Genomic DNA, 14,473 nt, shown 5'->3' with positions numbered 1-14,473 from the left:
AAACTGCTGACTCACGAAATGTATTGCAGCAGGTCACAAAACTGATTTCGTGATTCTCTTATGCATTTCGTCCACGTAATGAAATGACCGTGACACATAATTCATTCTGTAAACTGCTGACTCACTAAATATTGCATCAGGTCACAAAACTGAAAAGGCCACCAGTCAATTTCGTCCACGAAATGGTGTGCTCTTTTCAGTGTTTCGTGGACACAATGCAAACCAATTTGTGCATTCCGTGGACAAAAGGCGTTACGATGTAACATGATTTCGTAATGAATATATGTATTTTGTCACACGAAAGTCATTCTGTCCACGAAATAAGGCATGTTACATTTGGCGCCCCATATCACTTAGGCTACTACCTACTGTATTTTCAAACAGACTGATACAAAAACTTCCCTCAAGTTTGAGCAACACTGACACGCCTCCTTCCCGACAAAACATGCCACTGCCAGTAAGTTAACAGCCTACATCAAAGCTCATGCATGCGTATAAAGAACCTGACCAGTCGCTGTACACAACTAAAGATTGAATGAATATTCGGATACCATGGGGCTCGGTTGGGCAGTCACTCTTGCGTCTTCGTTTTGTGTTTTATTTACCTGCGTAAACTTAGTGGAGCACGCAGGGGCGAACAGGCATGTCAGATCCACAAAGGTAAGTCTGGAATCCACAATCAGCAACAGTTTTAAGCTATAAGCTATAAATAATGGACTTACTAATAGGCCTACAGATGTAGGGGAGTCCGGGTATGGTTGTAATACTTTTTTCTTTACCACCTGTAACTATGCTAATTTTTTGAGCTACAATCCTGTATCCTTTTTTTTCTCTCAAAATACCCACATTTGTGTAGGTAATTTTTCTACAAGAAAATCACAGACCTTGATGTAGAATACAAGATGATCGTTGTTACAACCTACCCCACTACCGTTGTAACATAGGCAAAAGACAGAAAAAGAGGCCACCATGCAATATGTGGGGCATTGAAATAGGTCTATGAACACAAGAAAACATTGTATTTTTTTGTTATTTTGTTTTCCTTTGACTAGAACCAAAGTAGCTGTATGTGTAGCCTACATTTTTGTAGGCTATGAGATGTGTCACGTGTGTATGGGTTTGTGAGTGTGTGTGTTTCTCTGTGTAAATTTGACTCAATATAGCATGTTGCACAGAACTTGTACTATCTGCCAGTGTTAATAATTACATCTGACAAAAACAATGCCAGGGAAATTACAGTGTAATGTCTTAAATCATTTAAAGTCATCTGGAAAGGAGGATGCATTTTCCAAGTGAGGTGTGGGAAAGGTCAACCCTCCCCCCACCCCCCAATAGCCTACTGAAGCATTCTTTAAAAAAATTCAAATCTAGCAATTGTACTAATTCGAAAACATGTGGGGTGGATTGTAACACAACCTACCCCGACCACCGTCAACCATATCTTGCTGTATAGGCTAGGCCTAGTGATTTGGTTTATGCTTGGATGAAATGCATCATTTTTTACCTCAGAGACATTTAATATCATATGAGGCATGTGGTTTCATCTTCAATTGTAAAAGTGCTAAACAAAATAAAGCCTCAGTGAAACATTTTACTTTCTTATGTCAAAATTAGTTTTTCCTCTGTAAAATTATAATGGATGTCCTTCTAGGCATAAAAATCACCATGTGTGATAGTGTGTAATTGTGCAAATGCTAATGCGATCACATGTCTTATTCCTGTTTTGTGGAAATGGTGGTGTTACAACTCACACCATGTTACAACCATACCCGGTCTTCAATATTGCAATTACATCCAGGTACAAATGTGTAGGCCCACAACTAAGAGACTTATGAGCGTCTGCCTTCCATCAACATAACCTATCCACGCGGCCACAGTCTTCTGTGATTTCGTGAAGGAATTATGTAGGTCGACCTAGGCCAGCAAACATGGAATTCAGTGAAAGCTTATGACATGCTTACATTTTATGTTGTTAACTGGACACTCTTACTCCACTGAAAAGAAAGAAAAAAAAGTCATAATGTAAGTTGTAATGCCTGATTTCATGTTCACATCTGGTCCCACAGCTGGAAATCACAGATTTTCACGTGAAGAGTACTGTGGTGTCCAGGTACGCACGCACCACCGTCACCAGCACTGTCTTCAATCAGCTGCCTCAGGCCACAGAAGCCACCTTTGAAGTGGACCTGCCTCCCACTGCCTTCATATCCAACTTTACAATGTAAGTTGTTGTGATTGAGCGGACTGCCAACTCTGATAATGCACACAGCTCCAGCCTCCTGGTGCATGTTTAGGCATGCTGATGGATATCAGATGTAGTCTTTCTTCTAGGAACAAAAGATTTAGATCGATAGTAGATGCTTTATTCATCCCAAGGGAAATTGTAGGCATCCAGTAGCTTAGACATAGCCTAGAAATCTAGAGGGCTAGTCTAGCAACTCTCCGTTGGCTTGTGAGCTCGAAAAATTAAACTTCTATCAGGCCAATCAAATCGTGCACGAGTCGTTAGGCGGGCTTAACATAATGATTGATGGCAGAGTTGCAACGGTTTGGCTTGAATTCCCTGCTACGTGAAAACAAATAAGATAATGTTGCTGTTGGCGAACAGTGTGACACGAGTTAAGCTTTTATTAAGTTGGCAAAAGTTTGAACTAGCCAACTAGCTCCGCTGGTGTGAAACGCATGGGACTCATAGCGCTGTCCTATTGCGTGCAGAGAGAATTTGAAAGACAACCGATTATCCCGCCCCTCGGACTGAGCACTGCGAGCGGTGAGTGCCCAGACCCTACATTTTAATGTGGGTCTGGCTCGTCAGGCTAGCTTAGACAACCATAACACAACAAACACACATAAACACATATATCTCACATACATAAAAATTAAAAAAAGAGTTAAAAATGTGTGAAGTGGTTACACAGGTCTGGTATGGACTGACCATGTGATGCAACAACCATGATAAGGTGCTATAGAGTGCAATGGTGGTAGTGCAAAAGTGAACAGTGCAGGGATTAAACAGTGCGATAGCTTTGCTTATTATTACATATTAACTATGACTATAAAAATACAAAAATGGAAACATAATAGAATTGTTTGACAAACAAGAACAAAATAATATACTTTAAGAACAATATATAACAGTGAATAAGTTCTAAGATGTAGATGTTGTCACCACAGTCCATTGTGTAGGTGGGCTAATAGCCTGTAAGACAGTCAGGTATACAGCAGACAAAGTGATATAAACGTAGGGGCTAGGAGAGACAGACTCAAGCTGAAAAGTAAATTTCTCCCCTCCACTTTTGTGTGGTATTGACGAGTTGGATGGCCCTGGGAACAAAGGACCTCCTCAACCTGTTGAGCATGACAGTGAAAGAAGTATGCCACTGAACATGCTCCTCTGTTTAATGAACGTGCTGTGTAGTTGGTGGCGGTCATTGTCCATGATGGCCAGCATCCTGCTCATGGTCCGTTTCTCTGCAGTTGTTGCGAGTGACTCCAGCTCAATGCCAACAACAGAGCCAGCTTTCCGTACCAGCCTGTTCAGTCGCCCAGTGTCCCTCTTCTGCAAACTTCGTCAAAAACGTCAAACTTCTGCATGATGTGACTGAAGTCAGAAGTGTACAGGGTGAACAGGAACGGTGAAACACACTCACAGTGAGATGCAGTCCTTCAGCCTGACAAACTGGGGTCTCTCCGTCAGGTAGTCTGTGATCCAGGATACCAGGTGAGCATCAACCCCCCATCTGCACAAGCTTGTCTTTCAATCTGACAGGCTGAATGGTGTTAAAGACGCTGGAGAAATCAAAGAACATGATTCACACAGCACTTTTCCCCTTGTCCAGATAAGATTGCACTCTGTGCAGTAGGTATGATGGCATCCTCCACACTCACCTTATCCTGGTATGCAAACTGGAGCCGGTTGAGTGAGTGGTTGACCTGGGGTCTGTGGATGTGAAGTAGCAGTCGCTCCATTGTCTTCATCATGTGTGATGTTAGAGCGATTGGCCTAGTCATTTAGCTCACTGGGATGTGGCTTCTTAGGAACTAGGATGAGACATGATGTCTTCCACAGTGCTGGTACCTTCCCCAGTCAGAGGCTCAGGTTGAAGACATGCTGCAGAGGCTCCCCCAGTTCCACTGACATGACATGACATGATGTCCTTAACATCGCTGGTGATCGAAGGCTTATTATTTGGAAAGCAGCGTACAGTTCTTGTGGGAACTACAATGTCCATACAGAAATGTAGGTAGTCAGTAGTGCAGTGTGTGACCCCCCCTCAATATCATCACCATGTGATTCCTGCAGCACATTCCAGTCTGTCGACTCGAAGCAGTCCCTCAGGACCCCCCTCTGCCTCAGGAGACCATTTCCTGAAGGAGCGTGTGGTGGTTGGTTGTCTGCGGACGGACGATTGGAATGTATTGTGGTTGTAGGAAGACCAGGTTGTGATCTGCTCTCCCCAGCGGTGGCAGTGAAGTGGCTGTGTATGCATACTGTGTAGGACAATTAACAAACTGATAAAAGGCAGACAGGGTTGAGTTCAGTGTTATATTCCAGTTAGCTTGGCTCTCTTAGGAATGTTTTTGCGTGAGCAAAGACTGAATTGATGGTCACTGTAATGGATGCCATTCCTTGGGCCTGAAGCTCTTAATGTCTGTGAAAGAGGTCTTTGTGCATTTGCACGCAGACAGGCATATAAACACACATATAAACACACAGACAGACAGACACACACACACACACACACACACACACACACACACACACACACACACACACTGTAGTCATCATGTAGCCATGAAAATGTCTACCAGAAAATTGACACGGATTGCATCTCAGCAGAAACAATAATTTATAGTTGCCTGTTGGCGAACTGTGAGTCCTCCTAATTTTTAATTCATATCCATTACTTCTTTAGCACCTCTGATGGAAAGGATTATGTGTCTCAAGTCAAGCAAAAACAGGTTGCCAAAAAAATCTACGATGATGCCAAGAAGAAAGGGCAAACGGCAGGACTGGTGGCAACAAGGTGAGCAACTGATGTTACAAAGCCTATCATGTAAAGGTCGTGGATTAATGACTTGTTATGTTGACATGTTGTCACTTGCCATGCCAAACAAGTTGTTTTCATGCGCATACTGTGCTCAGAGCAGGTCCTATAAGACTACAAGTCAACAAAAGTTCCATGGTCTACTTCCCTTTCAGACCTGCACCCTTTGCGTTCTAGGTGGATATTTTATTGCCTATATGCCACACACCTCCTTTTTCAGCCAGCACAAACATTTCCAATGGACCATCACCAATATTGTTTTAGTGTACCTGTTTACACGGACCCGGTTGTGTGTTACACCTAGTGAATGAACATGTTACAGTTTTTCTCAGTCGCTTTGGTACATTTCTCGGATCATCCTCGACATTTGCAAAACAGTAAGTGCTTTCCTCAATGCCACAAATTCTCATCCACATCACACTGAATATCATCTTGCTTGACATGTTATGACAACTTGTTCAACCATTTTGCATGTAAAGACTTATGCTATGAACTAATGCCTAAATGTTGTGGGGGTTGAGACTATTCAACAGAGACCCATTATAATACATTTTGATCAACATGACATAAGCAATTGATAATGTAGGAAACCGGAGAGAATTGTACATAATCATTTGCATGGATATACCAAAGCATTTGCAACTTTTTCAAGGAAATGAGAAACTGTTTTTCTGATGTGCACAGATGACACAATGGTGTGAAGATTGAATGAACAGGTAGTTTTGAGAATTTCAATTCTGATCTGAGAAATGTACCAAAGCGACTGAGAAAAACTGTAAAATGCTGAAGGATTTATGCGTGTGTCGAAGTTGAATAATGAGTTACCCTGTTGGACATAAACAAGGTATTTAGTGTCGGAGTGAACATGAAAGGAGGAGGATATAGCAGAAGATGCCATTACTGATGCATGTAGAACAAGGGAACACACATTCAGAACAACACAAGACAAGCAGCGGGGTGTACTACGAATCTCGATTAGTGGGTTAGCGAGGTATGTTGGGCTCAAAGCCATGCTATGCTGTGACACGAAAGTGGATCTGTTTTAGGGTCGCTATATCACCATGGTATCTTATGCTGTCAACCAAACCTGATCGGGAGGAGGTTATGTGCTAAGTTATAGCTCAAATCGTGTAATCTACCGCACACTGACCAATCAATTGTCTTAAAAACGAAGTTCTCTCACGTGTAGGATTCTGTCATATATCTGACAGGTGGAGCTCCGCCTCTACTAACATTTTCGATCTCGAATGTGCTTTAATAGTGCTCTGCGTGCAAATATCCCACTATGGACGTGCATACCATACAACATCTGATGACAATTGATTTATTTGATGTTATAGGTTAGACACAAAAAATTACCGCAGTGTAGATTAAACTATCGCTCATGAATGCGGAAGTAATTGTTTTTAAATAGAGGCAGTCTTGTGCGTCTCCACGTTTCACGATTGGCCAACGTCATCCCAACACCGAGAATGCGCACAGATCTGAGCTGAAAGCCTAGTTTGACAAATATATCACATAACTGCAATCGTAGTATCACTTAAAGGAGAATTCCGGTGTGATATTGACCTAAAGTGTATTGAAACATGATACCGAGTGTGAACGTATGTCTCATAGCCCATCTCGGCTTGTCCCCTGCACTCCAAAATCTGGCGCTAGTTAGCCGATGCTACCAACAGCTTTTTCAATAGTGGTGCTTCGGCATCGGGCTAGCCATGCAAATAAATCACTGTTTTACACCCATTTACGAGGCTCAATGTATCTCCACACTTCATTGGTAGACTTCCGAGGGCCCTGACATTTAAAACGAGACATTGAGAACTTTGAAAAAGCACTGGTAGTTTACTTACAAGACGATTTATAAAGACAGTATCTTCACGAAGTTTAGCGTTTGCAGCCATCTTGAATTTAGTCACGATAAGTCGAGCAACGAGTAAGAATGAACAGGTATGATAAGGGATCAGATTCCAAAAATAATTCAGTGGAAATGCATGGATTCCAGTTGCTGCTACTGGAAGAAACTGGAATCCATGCATTTCCACTGAATACTGTCTGTATAAATCGTCTTGTAAGTAAACTACCAGTGCTTTTTCAAAGTTCTCAATGTCTCGTTTTAAATGTCAGGGCCCTTGTAAGTCTACCAATGAAGTGTGGAGATACATTGAGCTTCGTAAATGGGTGTAAAACAGTGATTTATTTGCATGGCTAGCCCGATGCCGAAGCACCACTATTAAAAAAGCTGTTGGTAGCATCGGCTAACTAGCGCCAGATTTTGGAGTGCAGGGGACAAGCCGAGATGGGCTATGAGACATACGTTAACACTCGGTATCATGTTTCAATACACTTTAGGTCAATCACACCGGAATTCTCCTTTAACGTATACCCCTGAGTCAAGGCGTCAAGCCTCAATATGTCTACATAGCCTAGATATGTCTAACGTGCTTCGTAGTATACCCCACTGGTCATTCTAAACTCAGAGTCCAGTGCACCCTGAGCCTGGGGCCCAGTCCACTTAACCGATTACACACACATGCACACCTGTGAATCTGGGGATATGACAAGTAACTCCATTCTTAGGGGTAAGAATGTGAAGAGTAAAGTCCAAGTTAGTTTTATGCCAGTTTTGTTTTGTAAGAAATGCCTGAAAAGATATCTATTTGTGATTGATTTTAAGAGCATATCTTAAATTCACCAAAAAAAATTAGCCATTCTGATTCGCCCATACTGAGTGTGTGTGTGTGTGTGTGTGTGTGTGTGTGTGTGTGTGTGTGTGTGTGTGTGTGTGCGCGCGTGTGCGCATGTACACGCATGAATGTGTTGTCTGTAATCTCAGGATCTGTTCTGAACTCTTTGATGTGTGTAAAAACTCTGCTCCTTAGGAAAGAGTTTTCGGACAAATTCAGCATTGCGGTCAGCGTGCCCCCTGGTAAGCATCTCTCATTCCAGCTGTCCTTCGAGCAGCTGCTTGCTCGGACATTGGGCCGCTACGAGCTGGTCCTGGGCCTGAGACCTGGCCGGCCGGTCCAGAATCTCACAGTGGACGTGTCCATCATTGAGCGCACTGGGATCAGTTTTGTACGTGTGCTGCCTCTCCGAACTGGGTCCAGTGCCCTGGGAGGTGGGTTTTTATGTTGACGTTACAGTATGTTTACGTTTGTGTTTGTGTTTCTTGGCCAACGGTTTTGTCCAAAGTGATTTATTACAATAAACATTACATTACAATAATTAATTGGTTAATAGTTTATAGTTAATTAATAGTTTCCATGGGGTCTGACATTTAATAACATGAATTTTAGGCCTTAAAAAGTACATTAAAGTATTGAGCATTAGGTCTTAAGCACATTTAGGTAGATCTTAATTATGTTAACACTCATTTCACATCTTAATTTCCGTCATTTGAAAACAAACAAAATACCTTGAATGCCCTGTAGGCCACACATGAATGTCATTTCTTAGTCAGTCAGACCTTCATTAGTGTTAAAATCTATAGAAATACAATGACCAAAACAACCTTTTTAAAAGCATAACTTCTAATGACTTTTGCTAGAGTGCAGCTTTGAAGTCAAATGACCAAATTATCCATTTATTAATCCAAATGAACTGACAACCCCACTGTTTCCCCACATCAGAAACTACCCCCCCTCCCTCTACACTGTTGGAACAGACAGGTCCAACGAGAGCCCAAGTGTTCTACAGCCCCACCATACAGCAACAGAATAGCTTAAGGGGTCTCAATGCAGACTTTGTCATCGAGTACGACGTCATCCTCACCAACCTAATTGGGGATGTGCAGGTAATATGGTATGGTGTGCACCATCATTTGTTATTTTAACTCTTTATTTTTCCATATTTCAACAACGTTTGCAGAATGCACTAACATACAGTGCAATCTTGAGCCCCCACACAGCACAAACGAGTGCAATTAGCAAAGGCTACATAATTGGAGACGGCTCTATCTACGGCTCTGACTACATCTGGCTTCTGGCATCATCTACTGGCTGTTTGCAGAACAACATGCATTATTAAAAATCTGTTTTATTGAATATTATTAATGTAACGTACCCTCCTGTACATTTTGAATGTACAGTGTAATTCTAATATTCCTATTTTTATTCTATAGTTTCCACATCATTTTTATATGCATACTTGACATATTTTAAAAAACAAAGAAGGTACCTAGCTCCTCCACCCTCCAGGACTATGTGTTGTCCCTCAGCATACATGACTGAACTTATCAATAAAACCAAACACAGCTGATTTAGCTCATAGAGTATCAGAATGCACTGACTTAAATTCGCTGTTCTGAATGGTTAAGTTGTATGGAGTATTAACCATGGTAAAGCAGTGTAGCAGCAGGCGTGTATTCCATAACTCTTATGACAACACGATTACGTAATTAAAGGTGTACCCTTTCACCCGTTCTCGTGAAAGATATTTGAGCTCAACTGCCAATAAAAATGTGCCACTCTTTCCTGAACAGCAGCGCGGGAAACTTGTTTTCCTCAACACCTGTTTTCCTTTCAGGTGTACGATGGATACTTTGTGCACTACTTCGCTCCTCGAGAACTGCCAGTCGTGCCGAAGGAAGTGATCTTTGTCATCGACGTGAGCGGATCAATGTCTGGGCCAAAACTCGCTCAGACTAAGGAGGCCATGGACACCATACTGACTGACTTACGGAGCCACGATCACTTCAACATTCTCACCTTCCACTCCAAAGTGGACGTCTGGCAAAACCATACGGTTCCAGCCACAGAAGACAACATCAAGCGTGCCAGAGCATTTGTGAGGGAAATGAAGGTCAAGGGTTGTAAGTGCCACTGTCTGTTCGATCATCTCAACAACAAGCTCATCTTTACTTACTGTAATTGTCAATGTGTGATGCAATATCAACATTGTGAGAATGTATGATATACACAATCAACATCAGCATTATGTGCACTGTGAGGATGTGAATATGTATATCATCAATATCAACACATATGCATTTACTTTATTATATATATATTGTTAAATACTAAAGCTTTGCAAGGATATGGGAATCAGAGGTGGATAAAAATGCTGTTTTTGTGTCACGCTCTCCTGCATCATGGTCAACACCAGCCACAAACATCAACGATGCCCTGGTGAAAGCAGGGAGGCTCCTGCAGCGCTCCTCCTCTCAGTCAGACACTCGGCTGGTCCCTATGGTGATCTTCCTGACCGACGGATCAGCCAATGAGGGTGTGACCAATAAAGACCAGATGCGAAAGAACGCGAAAAAGGCGCTTGGGTCCGCCGCCCTGTTTGGGCTGGCTTTTGGCGACAGGGCCGACTACGACCTTCTTCGACAGCTCTCTATGGAAAACAGGTATCTATCATTCAAAGATATCTATTTAAGCAATAAGCCCCGAGAGGCCGTAGGTTACACTGATTCTACAACAGTTAAGGGGCGTTGTTAGGCACGACGCGCTAGCGGAGTCGAGTGGCTTATTGCTTTTCTAAAGCTGTTACTATAAATACCTGGCAAAGTTTCATAAAGTAAAGGCACAGCAACTAGAATCTGAATGGTTGCCAAGCAACGTCGAGACGCAGCTACTTTAACTTTTTTATCAAGTTATGGTAGCGCAGTAATATAGAACGAAATGCGGTCAAGGTGTATGTTTATGCTGCATTTTACAACGGCATTGAACGTGATTCAGTAAAGGACCAGAACTATCAGTTTAAGAACAATCAATTTATCATTCAATTAAAGTAAATTGTCCAGTGAGTGACTGATGATAAATGTTCATGCAAACAGGGGTGTGGCTCGGAGAGTGTATACGGATTCCAAAGCAATCCTCCAGCTTAAAGGCTTCTACGACGAGGTAGCCAGCCCACTCCTCTCCGATGTCCAACTGAGCTACAGTGATGACCAGGCCTACGATGTGACCCGCTCCCTATTCCCCAACTACTTCCAAGGCTCTGAGCTGGTGGTGGCAGGCAGGGTGCATCCAGGAGTGAATGACCTTGGCGTGACTTTGAACGCCTTTGACACCAAGAAGCACCTGACCGTGGAAAACAGCATTCCCATCTCCGATGTGGGCAAACCAGGCGACCTTGATCCTGGCGAAAGCTCTCAGCTCGACCAGGAGGAAATCTCCGGGTTTGTGCAGCGCCTGTGGGCGTATTTCACCATTAAAGAGCTGCTCCTGACCGCCGAAAACACCAGCAACGCATCCACCCGTGCCCTGCTGGAGCAGAACGCCACAAGCCTCTCTCTGAAGTATAACTTTGTCACACCAGTCACCTCGCTGGTGGTGGTCAAGCCGGACGTGGAGGAAGACACAGAGGCGCTGCCACCAGCAGACTCTCCTCCCCCAGAAAGCAAATCCAGTCAATCCAAGTCAAGCAGTCATAGTGAGTCTCTTCAGGGCTGAAGTGGGGATTATCTGCCGTGTCTGGATCATTCATACCAAACCATTCAAAATCTTAAACATGTCCAATTCAGTAAAGTCAAATCAATACATTTACATCACTTCTGAAATATTTGAAGAAATCTATGGTTCGAAGGATGATGGCTATTTAAAATGTTTAACATCTATAGGTTATTCGGTCATAATTAAAGGTTTAAGAAGTCTGTCTTAGCTATTCGTAAACATGTCAGCATTTCATTTCAGATATTGAGGCTTTCACTGTCCTGATGTGGTGATCTCAAACTATTTGATATTTCCAACATAGGTTCCCGCAGAGCTCATTCCTCAAGATCCTTTTCCTCCTCAGGTATGTCAGAATAATGTCTGCAAGATCTTTGCCACAGCTGTTCGTTTTTCTTTTTTTAAAATCTACTTTTTCATTGCTGTTTCATATTTACAGCGTATGGCGACCCACATTTCCTGGTGCACCTGCCACAACTGGAGGCGAATCTCTGTTTCACCATCGACGGCCATGCTAACGATGTCCTACGCCTTGTGGAAGACACTGAAAAAGGTATATCGCTCTCCTAGTCTATTCTCACACAGACCGTGAAATATTACATGTCATTTTGAAATTACTGTACTAAATTACATTAACCAAATACTGTATTATAATTATGCATACATCTGGAGCATTGGATCATTGGCTTGGAAACAAATGGGTGAAATACTGATGTACATGGAATTGCAACAGTCCGATTCAGCCTTGGCCTCCTGTTGTTAATGTTGCTCAGGCATTACTGTCGACGGCCATCTGATGTGGGCTCCATCTGACGTGGACCACGAAGACCTGGAGCGCACCTACTTGGACCAGATCGTGGTGTCCAGGAGTGGACCCAAGGCAGTGGTAGTCACGGTGACCCTGAACTCGGTGAACATCTCCAGCCATGGGCGTCCAGACAGAACCCTTCGCACCGATGTCATGGGTTCCATCCGTGTTCAGGACTTCCGGGTGGAACTGGACGAGCATCTCCGCTGCTGGGTGGATCTGGGTCAGGGTGTGAGCTTCCTGCTTCTATTTCATCATTACAAACACCCAAACTACATGCAGCTGGACCACCTGGGCTTCTACATCGCCATGGGAGATGGGCTCTCTGTGCGGACTGAAGGACTTCTTGGTAGGGGAAATAAATATTCGTTATTTCTGCCCTGTTAATGGATTGGAGGGATAAAGGTATAGATTTTGACCATAGCAGCATACTGTTAAATGCTGCTGCCTTCAATGAGAGGATGCAAGAAGTTATTTTGGAATGCAGAAACAATTACGCCAATACCTTTAATAACAGACTTACTTACGTAAGATACCTCTGTGCAATGTAATATGTCCGAGGTATACTGTTAAGAGTACAGTGATAGTTGTCATAAGCATTTATATTGAAACAGTAAGAAAAATTAATATAACAGGATCTATGTATATTGTTACTGTTCCATGCTTGAATTCAAATGATTATGGGCCAGATGACCATCTAATTAATTGATAAAAACACCCCTCCCTTTAGACTTTTAGAACTATTAAGTTTCAGTATTTGGCAGGAGCTTTTGTATAAAGCAACCTTGTAAACATTTAACAAGACTAGAAAATGACAACATCCGTAACAAATTAAGGATTGTGCATAATGCAACCAAATGTGCTGTTGTCGTTAAAGTTGTTTCCGTCACCGAACTTACACAGTGAGTTTATTTGTTTGCCCTCGAATAGGCCAGTTCCTGCACGCTGATATTATGATCGAGGAAACAGAGAAGACAGGACACCTACGCAGGGCCAAGGCCAGAGGTCACAGTGCTCCACTAGCCTTTGGGACGCTGCAGAGAGGTGAAGCGCAGGTCCCTGTTACCTTGAAGAGGAAGATGATAAAGGACACGGTGAGGAAACCCCATGCGGGACTCTGCTGGGAAGTGAGCCAAGCCAATGTGGACAAGATCTTGGCCAAGCCCTATCAGGCTTATGTACACTGATGGCCACTCTCATCACTCCACACGCCAAGTGTGCCTGTGTGTGTGTGGTCGTACACATGATGGCTCTCTTTTATACTGTTCATCATACACCTATCTACACCTCAGTGGACTTACGAATTGAAGTTACAAATCATCAATCGGTTGTTTATTCAGTGGAATGGACGGAGCATTAAGCTCTTCCATAGTAAAGCCCTGGACAAAAATAAATGCGGAGAAGGGGCCAAAGTTGGGTGGAGCGGTGGCAACGTCACCAACTGGGTCAACCCGGGTCCGATTCCCACCATTGTGAGTCTGTGACGCTTTGGACAAAAGTGTCTGCTAAATATAATTTAACTTCAGATTTACTGTGCATTACAGGTTTAGAAAGCTAAACCCACTTGTGCACTTAGACTAAATGGCTTAATGAAAATGCAGTATGGAGTATGGCATTGTTATCTGAAATCCCATAAATAATCTTTTTATAATTGCCATATAAAAGTGTCACTTGAGTTCATTACACTAGATAATGAGACCAGAACTCAGAAGTGGTCCTTGGCTTATTTGGTGCCTATTATGGACCACATTTGTGCATTTTCTTAGGTTGCTTCATGGGTACCATCACAGATACAAAGGGTCTGAGTTTATGTGTCAAAGGTCAAAAATATAAATTGTGATAAACTAATGTTTTTTTTAAAGTGAGGTATATATTTTATTATAACTGGTTGTGTTAACGACTTGGAAATGCATTTCACATTTCCACATTAAGAAACTGTAACTAAAGAATCACATACTACTAAAAAGAATATGTTAAAACTCAAACAAAATAAATACACAACTATAAGAGTCTGTCATGTGCCTTTTTATTTTTTAATATTTTTATTTTCATATTTCTGTTTGATGTACTTTGTTGTACAGGACATTAGGTACTGTTCACACACCGTACTAGTGTTCTAGCCAGAACCATGAGCCATCTAGTCATCAGTCCATAATGGTTGGGAAAGTTTTAAGGATAGGTTGTGTTGTCTCTGCACATCAATCTCAACCAAATGACATGGC

The 14,473-nt window shown here is 42.5% G+C and overlaps 1 protein-coding gene across 1 annotated transcript; it reads left to right on the top strand.

Moving 5' to 3' along the window:
• Positions 1-469: 469 nt before the first annotated feature.
• LOC121713174 (inter-alpha-trypsin inhibitor heavy chain H6-like) lies at positions 470-14,263 on the top strand. Its single transcript, XM_042097615.1, has 12 exons — positions 470-660; positions 2,067-2,221; positions 4,917-5,027; positions 7,928-8,166; positions 8,678-8,841; positions 9,573-9,858; positions 10,152-10,398; positions 10,828-11,426; positions 11,748-11,789; positions 11,883-11,996; positions 12,217-12,600; positions 13,182-14,263. Exons 1-12 carry the CDS (start codon positions 553-555, stop codon positions 13,436-13,438), a joined length of 2,706 nt encoding a protein of 901 aa, XP_041953549.1. The 5' UTR covers positions 470-552; the 3' UTR covers positions 13,439-14,263.
• The last annotated feature ends 210 nt before the right edge of the window (positions 14,264-14,473 follow it).

This window comes from Alosa sapidissima, chromosome 7 (assembly GCF_018492685.1).
Source record: "Alosa sapidissima isolate fAloSap1 chromosome 7, fAloSap1.pri, whole genome shotgun sequence".
Taxonomy (NCBI): Eukaryota; Metazoa; Chordata; class Actinopteri; order Clupeiformes; family Clupeidae; genus Alosa; species Alosa sapidissima.
This window is presented reverse-complemented; position numbering and strand designations above follow the sequence as displayed.

Coding starts and splice junctions, on each gene's coding strand:
- LOC121713174 (XM_042097615.1), top strand. CDS start 553: ATGGGGCTCGGTTGGGCAGTCACTCTTGCGTCTTCGTTTTGTGTTTTA. Junction 661..2,066: donor GGCATGTCAGATCCACAAAG/GTAAGTCTGGAA, acceptor CTGGTCCCACAG/CTGGAAATCACAGATTTTCA. Junction 8,167..8,677: donor TGGGTCCAGTGCCCTGGGAG/GTGGGTTTTTAT, acceptor TCCCCACATCAG/AAACTACCCCCCCTCCCTCT.